Source organism: Ovis canadensis, chromosome 5 (assembly GCF_042477335.2).
Source record: "Ovis canadensis isolate MfBH-ARS-UI-01 breed Bighorn chromosome 5, ARS-UI_OviCan_v2, whole genome shotgun sequence".
Lineage (NCBI taxonomy): Eukaryota > Metazoa > Chordata > Mammalia > Artiodactyla > Bovidae > Ovis > Ovis canadensis.
Window position 1 is genome coordinate 57,200,534 of NC_091249.1, and position 17,809 is coordinate 57,218,342.

At 36.0% G+C, this 17,809-nt stretch overlaps 1 protein-coding gene and 1 non-coding gene across 5 annotated transcripts in view; both read right to left on the minus strand.

The window, feature by feature from the left end:
* AFF4 (ALF transcription elongation factor 4) overlaps nucleotides 1-17,809 on the minus strand; it is a 78,843-nt gene that overhangs the window by 25,692 nt on the left and 35,342 nt on the right. For all 4 annotated transcript variants that reach the window (XM_069592031.1, XM_069592033.1, XM_069592032.1 and 1 more), the window contains 4 exons: nucleotides 5,005-5,041; nucleotides 3,340-3,385; nucleotides 862-916; nucleotides 341-378 (listed from right to left, as the gene is read on the minus strand). In XM_069592031.1, the coding sequence (XP_069448132.1) occupies nucleotides 341-378; nucleotides 862-916; nucleotides 3,340-3,385; nucleotides 5,005-5,041 (176 nt within the window). The remainder of the gene's footprint in view (nucleotides 1-340; nucleotides 379-861; nucleotides 917-3,339; nucleotides 3,386-5,004; nucleotides 5,042-17,809) is intronic.
* On the minus strand, nucleotides 8,717-8,823 carry LOC138441951 (U6 spliceosomal RNA). Its single transcript, XR_011257509.1, has one exon. It is a non-coding gene; the product is annotated as a U6 spliceosomal RNA (small nuclear RNA).

Sequence of the window (17,809 nt, forward strand, 5' to 3'; positions counted from 1 at the left end):
TTCAAAGCTGACACTCCACTTTATTTAAAATGTTTACTATTTGTTAATCTCTTCAAATTTTATGATTCTAAAACTTCATTATAAATGAAATAAATACTTCCTTAAAAAGTTTCTGAAATGCTACATTAGCCATTAGTACTCACCTTTAATAAAAGCTTTACTGGGGTACAAAATACTCTAAAATTCATTTATTTTAAACACAATTCACAATGATTTTTGGTTAATTTACAGAGTTGTAATAATAATATTTACTTTATAAGGTCAATTACTCTATCACTACACACCGTTATCAGATTGACCCTTCCACTCTAAGTAAAACAAAAAATAAAAGGATGCTTACCTTCCTGGTGTACTCCTTGGCATTGTCTTATCACAATCCTAAAATTAAAACATGAGAGGAAATCTATAAATGAATAAATAGTACTTTATCTGCTTAATGTGAACAATATGTGAAATCTTAATAGAAAAACTTTCTTCTCTAATACATGCATCAATGGTCACTTAACACTTATGAAATACTGTTTTCACCGGAAGAATAATGAATTGCCAGGATAAGATTAAAAGCTGTGTTAATAATTCCTCTTATCAACAATCTCATGCTTCATGAGGATGTTCTGATATATGCTAAGTAATAAGGAAAAGACAAAAAAAGAAAAAAGGAAAAGACATTTTAAAAAAAAAAAGGGGAAAAAGTGGAGGTTTAAAGACAGAGTGGAAAACTGTAAATATACCAGTGTCAGAAAAGCAGGAATGAACTTATCTTAACTACCTGGATCATAAATGCACTATTCAATTATAATTCTTGTAAAAGACAATGAAAACAAACACTGCATGAAACTAGTAAATCGTAAGTAGACACACCTGTTCCCCATCACTGTCTTCACTGCTGCTTAGCTTTAAGTCATCTTTTAACATACTAGAAGGAAAAGACAGAAAGGATGATTATTTTGGGAATTTCATCATGGCATAGCAGAGTATTAGATATTCAACAATAATTCTAGAAATAGTCACCGTGGTAGCCAAAGATTTAATTGAAAAATAAAGAAAAGACCCAGTAAGTCTTACTATGTCTGGTTTGGTTTATATCCAGAGTAAAAATCTGAGAAAGATGACATTTAACAATTTCAATTTTGGAAGCTCTAACTTTTCCATAAGTAAAATATTCATCTTTGTTTTCTAATTAAATAAAAGTTACCTGCCACAAACTCCCATACTCACTTCTGTTATCTCTAATTGCAAATATACAAACTCATTCATTATTAAAACAAATTACCATACTCATACCCAATAGTCCACTAGAGGAATATGACTCTCAAAAAGAAGGAAGATAAAATGAAAGCATCAGCAATTCTATTTCACTATCCCCAATGTTTTATGAAGAGATATGTATACTTGGGTAGTTGTGAAAACCAGAACACACAAAGTGCTAGTTCATAAATGCCTTGCTATGAAAGATGAGTGCTCTTTGCAGATGTACAATTTTGGGCAAGAATCTTGGTTATACAAGAGAAATAACCATGTATGAATTAAAAGTAACTCCAGAGTCCAAATCTTTCTTAATCAAAATTCAAATCAACTATTTAAAAAACACAAATAAATACTTTAAGTTAACAGTTCCTGGAATTAGTTTTTAAAAGCAAAATTATAGATTTAGATTTTCCTTAAGGCCACAGAATCAAAATCAAAATTAAAAACTGAGTAAGGAATCACAGAACACTCCTTGCCTTTTTATAAGAAAGGAAAAATTAACACAAACCTTAGGGAAAACTAGAAAATGTTTGATTTCTATCACCACTAGTTACATTACCTTTCTTCTCAAAATTTCCTGACAGTCTCCAATCAATGGAAAGGAAATCTTCTTTCACTCCTACTACTACTAATACTCTCCCCTCAAAACTTAATCTGAGTTTCTAAATCTGATCCCAATTTCAGAGTTTCACATAAATGACCATCTTGATACAAAGTAACCAGATGAACTATGAAATCTGTTAGAACTATGAAATCTGTATAGAACTATGAAATCTGTTCTAAGGATGACCAAATCAGTGGGACAGATAAAAAGGTCTTCTTTTGGTCAAGGTCTCAGTACATTTCTATGACTGATTTCCTATAAAGAAATGTGCTTACTCTGAATTCTCTCAGCCCTTATGATTTAATAATGGCAGGTCAATGAACCTGTTTACACATATGAATATGTCAAAGCTTTCACCATACTGCTTAAGGTACTGGATGCTCTTGTTCCCTCAGAAACCAAAGTAATCTGCACATATATGGTAAGCTCCCATTGGTTTTCTGCACATGAATAAATATAATAAATAGGGATTTACATAATTTAAACTCTTCAACAGGCAGGTGAAATTTCTTATACTCATATATTTTTATTCTCACTCAATTCCCACTATGCTCAGCTGAAGAGGCTGAGGTTATCAGTATAGACTGATAATAGAATTTTGTTTCAATCACTGGATTAACTTGTGGTCTCAAGAATTCAATAGTAAGTTCATTCTTTAAGTTGGAATTTATTATCATCCAATATACCACTCTACTACATTTTGATACATATTTCTGGGTCTACCTATAAAATAAAAGTAGGAAAACAACACAGACAGTATGAACTATGCTGCTTTAATATTCTAAATTTTGTGGTCAAATGGAGGGTTTTACTAAGAAGAATCCTGTTGTTGTTTGTTTAAACAAACTAGCATCACAAACACTTCTGAAAGGTAAGAAAAAAGTGTAATCATAGAGCTGCTACTGCTGCTGCTAAGTTGCTTCGTCGTGTCCGACTCTGTGCGACCCCATAGACGGCAGCCCACCAGGCTCCCCCATCCCTGGGATTCTCCAGGCAAGAACACTGCAGTGGGTTGCCATTTGCTTCTCCAATGCATGAAAGTGAAAAGCGAAAGTGAAGTCGCTCAGTTGTGTCTGACTCTTAGCAACCCCATGGACTGCAGCCCACCAGGCTCCTCCGTCCATGGGATTTTCCAGGCAGGAGTACTGGAGTGGGGTGCCAGTGCAGGGGTACATGAACTATGGCTCCACAAGCCAAATCTAGGCCTATTTTGTAAAGAAAGTTTTAACTGGAACATAACCACACCCATAGTCTCTGGCTGCTTTTATGATACAACAGCAAAGTTGAGTAGTTGAGACAGAAACCATCTGGACCCTAAAGTCTAATAAACTATTTCACTATCTGGTCCTTTACAAAAAAGTTTGCCTACTTGTGCCTTAAAAGATTAAACACATATTTCTAAGTGTTCTAGATATCCAGATACTACAAGTTGGATTTTGAGCAAAAAATAAAAGACAAACATTAAACTTATTAAGCAATAAACTTACGATTTAGACTGGTGTGCATTTGAAGTTTTAGAAGGATTATATCTTTCTGGAGCAAAAAAGAATGCAGACATCAGCAACTATAGTATGGGTATTTATATTTTAAAATGTCTATATAACCTCAAAGAAATATAAATAAAAACATAATTCTTCATCCATCAAATCAGTAACACTCTAATGTACACTGTATGAAATACTGGTGGAAACAGGTATGTCACATGTTACTGGTAGGACTGTAAATTCATACAATCTCTCTAGAGGGCAATTTGATAATATTATCTTAATACTATAAATGCACATATCCACTGACCTAGCAGTTAAAAGGAAATGATTTACACTACATCTGGAGGAATACATACATACAAATAAACACTCACACAGTTTATTATAGCATGGTTTGCAACAGTAAAACTGGAAACCAACGCCCATCTACAGGGGACTAGATAAATACACTAGGATAGTTTCAACAATATAACACATTCTTGTTTTTAAAAAGAATGAACTAGAGCTTTATACTGATATTAAAAAAAAAAAGTGACAGTGTTAGTCACTCAGTTTGCGTCGGACTCTTTGCGACCCCATGGACTGTAGCCCACCAGGCACCCCTGTCCATAGGGATTTGCCAGGCAAGAATACTGGAGTGGGTTGTCATGCCCTCCTCCAGGGGATCTTCCCAACCCAGGGATCAAAACCCCAGGTCTCCTGCATTGCAGGCAGATTCTGTCTGAGCCACCAGGGAAGCCCATACTGATATAAAGACAGTTCTAAAATAAATTAAGTGAAAAACACAGGAAATAAAGAGTAGGTGCAGCTTATGGTCCCATTTGCCAGTAGTTAGCTATGGGCAGAGAGAATGGGGGAAGAGGAGTAGAAGTAAAGGGATACTTTTAAAAGATTTTAAGAGAAAATGAATACTTTCTGGCCTACAGGTAGTTATTTACTATGTATCTATAATGCTGGGTCCTTTCTTCCTATCTGTAGTTTTAAGACAGAACAAAGAAATAGTTACATAAGATATGTTAACCTTAAAATGGACCTCTGCTTTAAGATCATTAAAGTCAACAAACTAAGGACTAAAAAAGCTCCACATTTTAATCTCTCTAAATAGCTTATTACCAGAGTAAATATACCTGAGAAGTTACTGCTCTTGGCAAACAAACATTTGGTTTTTTTTTTAGAGAGCTTTATGGTGAAGTCCAGACATTTGGAAGGTTCCTGACCTTGCCACTACCAATTTATACAGCCATCAACCCGTGGAATCACAATGAAACTCCCCAAAGCTATCTTCCCCTCAAGTTCTTCTGAGAGGCCAAGAGAGTGGAGGTAGACAGGGATTTTGTAGCACACATCAGACTTTCTTCACAGCTAAAAAGACCCAGAAAGAATAGAATGGCTTTTGGGGATATGAGGTGGCCATCAAATTGAACTCATGAGCTCTGAACTATTAGTTCAAATAATTAATAAAAATAGCTTATTTTGATACCGAGTGATTTATAATTCTTCATTTTTTAAGCTAAGATTCAGTTCAACCCATTACTAATCATCAGATCATAAATACTGGGATGAGATACACAAAAGAATTATTAAAGAATCATATGATGTGACCACGAGAAATGAATGTGCAATAAACAGCTTATTATAAAAACCAAGAGGAAAAGAAATACTCACTTTGTTCTCCAGGGCCAAAACTGGACTGCTGAGACTCCTGAGGAAAAGGGACATAAAATTATATAGTGACATTAAGAGAAAAAGTTTCATTAGAGAAAAATACTTCACATTAAGCTACTCAATTCCAACTAATTCAATGGAAGATTCTGTTGAGTTACTAAAAATGCATAAAAGACAAAAGCAAAAATGAAACAAAAAACAAACAAAAAAAGAATGCATAAAAGAAAAAAAAAACACCAAAAGAATTTAATGATCCCATCTGATCAGATTCACCAATTCAGTGGTCAGTAGCAGAGCTTCCCAGAGCTTAATACAGAAAAGTACCAATCTATGTAACAGTCTTTCTTTATCATTTGTTTTTAGCAGCATCCTTGGCACTCATATCCTAATTTAATTCTTGGTCTTAAGAAAATGTTATTTTTTAAAGAATACTAATAATGATATATTAAAGTAAAAATAGTTATACAAATTATATATACTCAAAACATACCACTATTATGGACTAGTAACCCATTCACAGTTACTCCCATGTATCTCCCTGCTCCCAATATCTTATAATTAGCAACCTGAGGAAGAGATGTCTATACTCATTTTACATACTTCTTTGTAAGCCCTATACTAGCACTGTGTTTGGCACTCAGCAAGCATCAGTAAAAAGAAAGCCAAAATGTCCAGGAAAGAAACTTTTCAAACTCAACTTTCAAGACAAGAACAGCTATTTCACAAGTGCAAGTTGTACATTTTTCTAGGTTAAGTCTGTGGTACACATTGCAGTACACTAAGATCACACAAACTTCCCTATTCTCTTCAAAAGCTTACTTAAAAGTATAATCTTCTAAAAATGACAGAATTATCTGTGAAAGAGAAATCCAAACAGTATCAAAGCTAAAATATAGTTTTGCTGTTTAAAAATACTTTAAACCTACATCAACTGTCAACTCATTTTCAACAAGGGTATGAAGACCATCCAACACAGAAAGAATACTCTTCAACAAAAGATGCTAGGACAAGTGAACAGTCATATAGAATGAAGTCGGATCCTTACCACAGACAACTTGGAATAGATCAAAGATCTAAATCTAAGAGATAAAACTACAAACTCTTAGAAGAAAATGCAGTGCCAAATCTTAATAACCTTGGATTTGGCAAAGAATTCTTACATATGACACCAAAAGCACATGGCATGAAAGAAATAGATAAATTGGATTTCATAAAAATTAAGAACTTTTGTGCTTCAAAGGATACTATCAAGAAAGCGAAAAGACAACATACAAATTGGGGAGAAAATATTTGCAAATCATATATCTGATAAGCGACTGGTATCTACAATATATAAAAAGCTGTTATAACTCAATGCTGAAAGTCAAGTAACCCAGTGAAAAAACTGGGTAAAGGATCTGACTATACATTTTCCCAAGAAATGTGGCCAGAAAGCATACGAAAAGATGTTTGACTTCATTTGTCATTGGGAGGAAATGCAAATCAAATTGACAATGAGATATCATTTCACACCCACTAAGATGACTAGAATCAAAATGATAGATAACTGCAGTGTTGATAAGAATGTGGAGAAACTGAAAGCCTAATGGGAAATACTAAATGGTACCTCTAGCTATTCTGGAAAGCATTCTGGCAGTTCCTCAGATAATTAAACATATGAGTTACAACATGGTCCAGCAATTCTGCCCCAGGTATAACCGAGCGAAATGAAAACATGTCCACACAAAAAACTGTCCCAAAAGTTTACAGAAGTATTAGTCATAGTAGCCAAAAGCCCAAAACAACCCAAATTTCCATCAGCTGTTGTGTTAGACACTCAGTCACGTCCGACTCTTTGTGACTCTATGGACTGCAGCCCACCAGGCTCCTCTGTCCCTGGGATTCTCCAGGCAAGAATACTGGAATGGGTTGCCATTTCCTTCTCCAGGGGATCTTCCTGCCCCAGGGATCAAACTTGCACCTCTTGCATCTCCTGCATCACTAGGGAAGCCTTCCATCAGGTGGTGAATGTATAAACAAAATGATATATCTCTAAACAATGGATTATTATTTGACCATAAAAAAGAATGAAGGAACTGATACATGCTACAACATGGAAGAATCTTGAACATTATGCGAAGAGAAAGAATCCAGTTGCAAGAGATATACAAAATATGATATGATTTCATTTACATGAAATGTCCAGAAAGGGGAAATCAATAGAGAGGACATATTGGTTGGGTAGGACTGGGAGGGGAACAGAAGGAAAAAGGTTGACAGCTAAATGGTAGGCAGCTTCCTTTTGAGGTGATAAAAATATTCTAAACATTAAAAAAAAATTCTTTTTGGCCATGCCATGTGGTTTGTGGGATCTTAGTTCCCGGACCTGGGATTGAATTCAGGCCCTTGTCAGTGAAAATGCAGAGTCCTAAGCATTGGATCACCACAGATTTCCCAAAATGTTTAAAAATTCACTGCTATACTGGCTGTACATATCTATAAATATGCTCAAAACCATTTAACTGTATACTCTGAATGGGTGATTTGTATGATATGTGAATTCTATCTCAACAAAGCTATTCTAAAAAAGTCTTTAAATACATCAGTGACCAAGAGGTCATTCCTGTGAATCTTACTAAAAATGAAAAGAAGGATTTCCCTGGTGGTCCAGTGGCTAGGACTCTGTGCTCCCAATATAGGGGGTCTGGGTTCAATCCCTGGTCAGGGAACTAGATCCTGCATGTCCCAACTATGACCTAGCGCAGACAAACAAACATTTATTTTTTTACATGAAAAGAATTCTCTACCCAGCCTTGAATGACTAATGTCTTATACTTATTTACCTGGTAAATGGTCTAACAGTTTAATAACCTAAGCTTTTAAGTAGTCTCTTGATTCCTTTTTCTCACCTCTGACAATAGTCAGCTAGTGACCAAAAGCAACTGGAGGGACATCCCTGGTGATTCAGTGGTTAAGACTCCATGTTTCCAATGCAGGGGACATGAGTTTGATCCCTGTTTGGGGAATTAAGATCCTATGTGCCACACAGGTGGCCTAAAAAAACACAAAGCCTATAAAATACATAAGCAAATATGACTGGATTCTGTCTAGACCATCTACTTATATGCAACCCCTTCTCCTCTCCATCTATACTGCAAAGATGTAGGTTCTCACCTTTCTTCATTTACAATGGTCATCTAACAGATCTTCCTGGCTCTAGTCTTTCTTTCACTCAACTACAGCCTCTACTTGACCTTTCTAAAGTCCAAGTCTTAGTATATATCATTAATACTCCCTCATTTTTCACAGAGCATACAATGGCTCTTCATTTTTCCTAAAGCTGAAACCCAAACTCCTTGAGACACATTCACTCACATATCTAAGTACTGGAAAAACACAATAAGCAAAAACTGACATGGCCTTTGTCTTTATGGAACTTAATATCAATGAGTATTTTTGCAACTACTCATGCAAATCAAGATAAAATAGCAACTGTGTTAAGTACAACAAAGGGTAAATGCTTGCACGGTATTATAAAATAATATAAAAATAACAATTATATTATTATTATGTGTGTGTGCATACACGTGTACATGAGAAATAAACATACAGATACACATACACACACACACCTCTGACCAGAAAAATGAGCAAAGGCTTCCCTGAATAAGTACTGCTCAGGATGAATTTTTTTTTTTCTTTTTACGCACACAGAATCCAACAACACATTAGAAAAAATATGGAATGCTTCATGAATTTGCGTGTCATCCTTGCGCAGGGGTCATGCTAATCTTCTCTGTATCGTTCCAATTTTAGTATATGTGCTGCCGAAGCGAGCACTCAGGATGAAATTTGAAGGATATGTAGGAAGTAGACTGGGAAAGGATGAAAAACCTAAGTGTTCAGGGTAGACAGAAAAGCATGTGTAAAGGCAAGAAAGAATAGGAGCATAGCTAGTATAAAGAACTTCTAGGCAGCCCACGAGAGGAAAAGGTATAGAAGGAAGAGGGTTAAGAAATTAAACTCAGGACCAAAGAGGCTAAATCACATAGCTGATTTTTATAGACCATATTAAAGATTTGTGTGTGTGTGTGTGTGTGTGCAGTTTACTACACTGAAGAATTATACAAGTACATCTGCATACTGTGATGATTACCTTGGCTATTAAGTAGAAAACATCTTTGAGAAATCTAGAGTGGAAGTAAAGATATTTCTGTCAGGAGATAACTGCAGTGGTGCAAATAGGAGATGACTACAGCTTAAAGATATTGGTCTCCAAGCTCTTTTGATCATGTACTCCCTACCGCTAAGACATTTCTACATTTGTATCTCCCAAATATGTGTGTGCTCAGTTGCGCCTGACTTTTGTGACCCCATGAACTGTAGCCCATCAAGCTTCTCTGTCCATGGAATTTTCTAGGCAAGAATATTGAAATGGGTTGCCATTTGCATTATTATTTAACTAGTATATATTATACCAAAATATTAAAAATTTAAAGGGCTCAGATAAAATAATATTCTAGAGTAATTTAAAAATTGTATTTATCAATGGCAACAATGCTTTCCTTACATACACACAAAAATACAGCCTGACACTAAAACTGGTTTGATAATTGTTCCACTGGGTATCACAAAGACACAGCTAGACAAATGGAAGAGATGCTGTACTGACTACACCATGATACCAAAATTTCAATCTTGCAGATTAATATGCAAAAGTTTCTGTTGAAATTTAGCTAATAGATTTCCAATGGTCACTGACACAAAACAATTTCTCAAGAAAATAAAAGGTTATGGTTTAGTATTTTTAGGAAATGGGTTCAAAACTCACTCAAGTTAGAAAATTCTGTTTCCAAGTCTTTAAAGCTTGCACATATGACAATCATCACAGTTTTTAACAACAATAAAAATACAGGATTTCCTTGGTGGTTCAGTGGTTAAGAATCCACCTGCCAATGCAGGTAGCCCAGGTTTGATCCTTCGTCCAGGAAGATTCCACATGCAACTTAAGCCCATGTACCCTAGAGTCTGTGCTCCACAAAAAGAGAAGCCACAGCAATACAATGAGAAATCCATGTACCACAACTAGAGAAAGTCTGTGTGCAGCAACAAAGATCCAGAGCAGCCATAAATAAATAACAATGGAAACACATAGTGATGACATTATTTTTAAAACACTGCCTTCCTAACTTGAGGCAGTTACTTTTTCATTCACTGTTAGGACATCACTTTTATTCTAAGAAGAGGGTTTAATTTATTATTATCATTTTAAATATGCTATGAAAAGATCTAATCTATTTGGGACTTACATGTGAAAGAGAGGGAGGGGAAAGGGAAAAAGGAAGGATGGAGGGAAGGAGAAGAGGGAGGGAGGGACAGAAAGGAAGGGAAAGTGAAGTCATTCAGTCATGTCAGACTCTTTGCAACCCCATGGACTGCAGCCCACCAGACTCCTCCATCCATGGAATTTTCCAGGCAAGAGTACTGGAGTGGGTTGCCATTTCCTTTTCTAGGGGATCTTCCCAACTCAGGGACTGAACCCGGGTCTCCCGCATTGAAGGCAGATGCTTTACCATCTGAACCACCAGGGATGTATCTAATTCACTTTTAAGTACACCAACTCTTATTGTCATTAAACAAATAATCAGTGAACTTCTGGGTTAATATAAAAAGTATTTGGGCGTGCCACACCAGTTCTCCAGGAAGGAAGGGGGAGGAGAAATTATCTATACTTTAGGACTTAACTTTTCTGTTATATCTTTCTTTGAGTGGTACACACACAAAAATAGCTCTTCAAGTATTTTATAACTGAAGTAACCTGGTAGCTCAGATGGTAAAGAATCTGCCTGCAATGCGGAAGACCCAGGTTTGATCCCTGGGTCAGGAAGATTCCCTGGAGGAGGAAATGGCAACCCACTCCAGTATTCTTGCCTGGAGAATTCCATGGACAGAGGAACCTGTGGGCTACAATCCATGGGGTCTCAAAGAGTCGGACACAACTAAAGGACTAACACACACACACCTAACTGAAAAGAGAAGCAAACAATCTCTTAAAATTGATAACTAGTACTAGAAGCACCTACACTTTCATTCATCTATATAGACCTAACTTGTACACTGCATGGTTTATTCTAATACTTGTTTTTTAAATCTTTAGTTTTGCTTTCTAAGTCTATTTCAATAGTGTTTCCTGACAAAGGAATGCATTTTAGTCTGTGCTCTCTTTGTACTGGATTTCAGTCATTTTCTTTGCAATAAAAAGACCAAGTTTTTAAATAAAGGGAGAACACCGGGAGAAACAACAAAAGAGGTTTTTAATAAAATTTTATTAGACTTGATTTATGTTAAAGGTTTTAGTGCTGCTGCTGTTGCTGCTACTAAGTCACTTCAGTCGTGTCCGACTCTGTGTGACCCCATAGATGGCAGCCCACCAGGCTTCCCTGTCCCTGGGATTCTCCAGGCAAGAACACTGGAGTGGGTTGCCATTTCCTTCTCCAATGCATGAAAGTGAAAAGTGAAAGGTGAAAGTGAAGTCGCTTAGTCGTGTCCAACTCTTCGTGACCCCATGGACTGCAGCCTACCAGGCCCCTCCGTCCATGGGATTTCCCAGGCAAGAGTACTGGAGTGGGGTGCCATTGCCTTCTCCGAAAGGTTGTACTGAATACCACATAATTCAAAATGTCACTAAGTACAAATTATGATGCTTTCATCATTTTATCAGTTACTATCTCAAGGTATATGCTATATACACTAAAAGCAAGATTAATGATAAAAATGCGTGTCAAATTACTGCTGATAATCTGGATTTGTTTATGCTTATGGCATCTTTGTTTCTACCATGCAGTGGCAGATAAAGAGCTCATACTTGGAGAAGGACAATCTCAACTTTGCCATTTTCTTGTTTGGTCAGAAAAGGATTTGTGTGTTATTTTCTTTTGATAGTTTCATTGCACATATGTCTTTTAAGCCATCTGTGCATTGGTGAAGATTAGCTGAATTAAAATCAGTTAACACAATCCATAAATAATCTTAACAAAGCACACTTAAAACTGCAATAAGCCACAGCTAGGAAGAACAAATGAACAAGAATAACTATCAACTTTTCCATATTGAAAAGACCTAAACTTCTCTTTGGATACCTCACATACCAGACATAAAATGTGATCATAAAACGTGAGGGTTTGATTCCTGGTCAGGGAACTTAAGATCTAGCATGTCACATGGTGGGGCCAAAAAAACCCCAAAACCCTGTAAAAGTAACCTAGCCAAAGCAATAATCAGTAAGTAGCTAACTGAGCTGTTTCAGAAAAATAAAAAATCTAAACACAGTTGAGTTCAGTTTGGTTGTGTCCAACTCTTTATGACCCCTTGGACTGTAGCATGCCAGGTTTCCTTGTTCATCAAGTCAGTGATGCCACCCAACCATCTCATCCTCTGTCATCCCCTTCTCTCCCTGGCTTCAATCTTTCCCACATCAGGGTCTTTTCTAATGAGTCTGTTCTTCGTGTGAGGTGGCTAAAGTATTGGTGCTTCAGCATCAGTCCTTCCAATGAATATTCAAGACTGATTTCCTTTAGTATTGACTGGTTGGATATCCCTACAGTCCAAGGGACTCTCAAGAGTCTTCTCCAACACCACAGTTCAAAAGCATCAATTCTTCAGTGCTCAGCTTTCTTTAGGGTCCAACTCTTTCACCCATACACAACTGGAAAACCACAGCTTTGACTACCTGGACCTTTGCTGGCAAAGTAATGTCTCTGCTTTTTAATATGCTCTCAAGGCTGGTCACAGCTTTTCTTCCAAGGAGCAAGCATCTTTCAATTTCATGGCTGTAGTCACCAACTGCAGTGATTTTGGAGCCCAAGAAAATAAAGTCTCTCACCGTTCCCACTGTTTCCATTGTTTACTCAGGTAAACAGAGTTACCTGAGTATATATTAATATATCTAAATTCAGTCAACAAACATTTACCGAATAGCTATTATGTGCCAGAAACTATTCTATTGGCATCATCTAAATGGCTCAGTGGCATACCTACAGCACCAAGAACACTGCCAGGGATTGTTCAAAACATACAGTTGAATATGAGTAAAGGTAGTCAAAAGCTTTAGTTCACTTCAAACTACTACTGGAAAATCTACCAACTTATCCCTAAGCACACTCATTCACTCTGCTTCCCCTCCTGTGAAAAAGAATGACATAACTGTGCTCTGTGCATGCATGCTCAGGCACTTCAGTTGTGTCCAACTCTTTGTGACCATATGGACACTATATAGCCCACCAGGCTCCTCTGTCCATGGGATTTTCCAGGCAAGAATACTGGAGTTGGTAGCCATGCTGTCCTCCAGGGCATCGTCCTGACTCAAGGATCTCCTGAATTGCAGGTGGATTTTTTACCCACTGAGCCAGCTGGGAAGTTCTAATTGTGTTCCAAGGCAAATATTCTCTACTTGGGCATAAATTTCAATTCCTCTTGTGAAGATTTCCTAAGATTACCTTCTTTCTTTCCCACTTATCACTTGCTTTTCCTTTTTAACAAAATCACATAGATACGATAAACTGCCCTCATCTTATAAAAAATTGTCCCCAGGCAATATCATCAGACCCTTTTTTGGCATCACCACATTTCTCTGCTCCCTTCTACAGACAGTGCCTCAAAACAAAATCTCCGTTTATATAATCACTGCCTCTAATACCTTTTTAGCCCACTGCAACCTTCTCTTGCTCTCATCTTTGTAACTAAAAATATCACCAATAAAGAATACATTGTCAAAATTTCCCTGGTGGTCCAGAGGTTCAGAATCCCCCTTGCAAAGCAGTGGACATGGGTTCAGTCCCTGGTCAGGGAACTAAGATCCTTCATGCTGCATGGCAACTAAGCCAACTAAGCCCATGTGCTACAACTACTGAGCCCCCTACTGCCACCACAATTAAGAGAGTCCAAGCACTGCATGTCGAAACAAAGGTCCCATGTGCCACAACTAAGACCAGATGCAGTCAAATGAATAAAAATTTAAAAAAGAATACATTGTCAAATACTATATGACATCACTTACATGTGAAACCTAAAACATGACACAAATGAACTTATCTATGAAACAGGAACCAAATCACAGACATAAAGAACAGCATTGTGGTTGCCAAGGGGGAGGGGGCAGGAGAGGGATGGACTGGGAGTCTGGGATTAGCAGATACAAACTATTATAAACAGAATGGATAAACAAGGTCCTACTGTATAGCATAGGGAACTATATTCAATATCACATGATAAACCATATGGAAAAGAATATGAAGATGAATGTATATAAAACTGAATCACTTTGGACTGTAGCCCATCAGACTCCTCTGTCCATGAAATTTCCTAGGCAAGAATACCAGAGTGGGTTGCCATTTCCCCCCTGGAAAATCCTCAAATACTTGAAAATAAAACTACATGCTTCTAAGTAATCCATGGCTCTAAGAAGAAGTCACAGAAGAAATTAGGGAAATATTTTGCACTGCATGATAATAAAAACACAATATCTCATAATTTGTGAGATATATTTTTAAAAAGGGCTTAGAGGGAAACTGATAGTTTTAAACACTTAGAACAAGAAATTTTATAATCTATGATCAAACTCATAAATCAGAAGAAAAGCAAGTGAAACCCAAAATAGGCAGAAAGAAGAAAATAATCACACTAAAAGCAAAAATCAAGGAAATAGAAAACTGAAAAAGCTAAAGGATGGTTCTTGGAACCGACACTAAAACTGATAAATGACCAGCTAGACAGATCAAGGAAAACAAAAAGAGAAACTACAAATAATCAGTAGCAGGGGAAAGAGAACTTTACTGTAGATCTTACAGACATTAAAGAATAAGTATAGCTTATTAATGACACTGGGCCAATAAATCTGACTGAAAAGAAAAAAATTACCAAAACTGACATAAGAAATAGAAAATCTGAATAGCTTTATATTTAATAAATAAATAATAAATTTAATTTGTAATTTTAAATCTTCCAGTCGAGAATACTAGGGGTACAGATAGCTTCACTGTTGAGTTATATTAAACACACAAGGAAGAATTAATATTTTACAAACTATTTCAGAAAATAGAGATGAAGGGAACATTTTCTTGCTCCTTTTAAGAAGCCAGCACTATCCTGATATCAAACCAAAGACGTTATTAGAAAAAAAAGAAAAAAGAAACCTATCAACTCTGGCATCACTGCCCCCCCACCATGCCCCTCCAGGGCAAAGGTGAAAAATCTGAACTAATATTTCAAAAAGAAGAATGGCCAATAAGCTCATAAACAGGTTCAGTGTCATTAGACATCAGGGAAATACAAATTAAAGTATGAGATACTGCTAATGCCCAGTAAAATGGCTGAAACTAAAAAGAATGACAATACCAAATGTAGGATGTAAAACAAATGAAATCAGTCCTGAATACTCATTGGAAGGACTGATGCTGAAGCTGAAACTCCAACACTCTGGCCACCTGATACAAAGAACTGACTCACTAGAAAAGACTCTGATGATAGGAAAGATTGAAGGTGGGAGGAGAAGGGGATGACAGAGGATGAGATGGTTGGATGGCATCACTGACTCAATGGACATGAGTTTGAGTAAGCTCCGGGAGTTGGTGATGGACAGGGAAGCCTGGCGTGCTGCAGTCCATGCGGTCGCAGAGAGTCAGACATAACTGAGCGACTGAACTGAACTGAAAATAAATGAAACCATTATACACGGTTGGGAAATGGGAGTGGATCAGGAAGGAGTGTGGTACAACCAATTTAGCACACACTTGATACATAATCCAGAAATTCTACTTTTTTTCTGTATGACTCAGTATACCCGTAAGAAAAGAAAATACAAGTTCACACAAAGAACTGTTAGTCAATGTTTATAAATACTCAATTCTTAATAGGTCAAATCTAGAAACAACTCAATGTTTATCAACAGGTGAATGAATAAATAAATTTTGCTATTTTTATACAATGGAAATAAAAATGAATTATGAATATAAGGAAAAACATTACTGATACATTCAAGAACATGGAAGAATTCTAAAAGTATATACTGAGCAGAAGAATGCAAATAGATATGCCAAAAATATATATACATTGTATGGATTACATTTATATGAAATTCAAGAGAAAGCAAAACTTACCTATAGTGACACAGAACAGATAGCAATTGTGTGGGGCCAGTGGTGGGGTGAGGTGGACTGGAAAGGAACTTGAGGAAACTTTGTGGGTTGAAGGAAATGTTCTAATTCTTAATTAACATGGTGCTTACAAAGGTGCATATGTCTATCAAAACTTGGGCTGTATATTATATGTGCATTTTTTATGTGTAAACATAGCTGACTTAAAAAGTAAGAGTGGTGTGACACACATACATGCAGAGAGTTTTCTCTCTACCTCGTATCACTCACAAAAAATAAATGGAGCTAAATATAAACAAAGGAAATAAAACTGCAATCACATTAAAAGAAAAATGAGAAGTTATGATCCTGGAGATGGAAAAACCTTCTTTAACAAGACATTAAAAAGCAAAAGCTTTATATAAGAGAAAGATAAATTTATTCATCAAACAAAATCTTTTAGACCATAAAACTTAAATGGGCACTAAGTGGGAGAAACATTTGCAGTATGTGGAATAAATTATTAAAATCCAGAATTCAAACAAAACAACATAAAACAATAACAGAAATTTTCCTAAAACTCATTAGGCAAAAGGTATAGCCCAAAGGGCAGAAGAAATAGGCCAATTAATCCACATAGACATTAAATGGATGACAAATCTGTAAAGATGATGAACCTCCCCGGCAATCTAGGAAACAGAATACTATTTCCTACTCAAAAGATTGATGCTTAAAATAACAAATAGCAGTGTACATGTAAGGAATAAAAGGAAATACAAGTGCAAGTATTGACTAGCACAATTACCACAGAGGAAATTTGAGAGTATATAGTTAATAGTTAACTATTATAGTATATAGTATAGTATATAGTATAGTATAGTATAGTTAATAACTATATACTCTCAATAGTCAACAATTTTATTTCTTGCTTTTTACACAAAAGAAACTCATATGCACACAGGAAGGCATGAATAAAAGTTATCTACTACATTAATGTTTATAGAAATGAAAACTTGGCAACAAGATAAATATCAAAGGGAAATGGCTAAATAAATTTAAATTAAGATATAAAATGGATGCAATTAAAAGAACTGAATACCTCTATATGTAATATATTATATATAATAACATGAGAAAGTATCTAAGATTTATTGCTGACTGATTAAAAATACAGAATAATAAATCGATACAGAAATTAAATGAGAAAATGTTTATATGTAATGATTCCATTATATGTACATATAAATGCATTTGAAAAGACTTGTAAATGTATGCATGAAGTAGCTCTGGTAAGATGGAGGAGGCAGAATATGGAGAAAGCTATTATTAGGGGTCCTTCTTGCATTATTGGTATAAGGATAAATTAATGTTTAAAAAAACAAATCTGTTGATTTTAGATGAGCTTGGAATTATTGTCTGAAGAACCATTACCACAGGCTGTAAGTATGGTTGTTGCGTTCTCTGGAAACAAGTTCCTCATTCAGTTTAGGAAACCCTTACCATTTGTGGCCAAGAATATCATAATAGTTCATAACAAGCAGTGATGACCTCTAGGTCTCTATCACAAGTTGCCTTCAAAGATTTTCCAGGTTTCTCTCAATCTAAGTCAATCTCAATTCTACAGTCTAGTTTTATTTTCTTCATAGTAATTATCACTATCTGAAGTTACCTATTCACTCACTTATTTGTTATCTCCC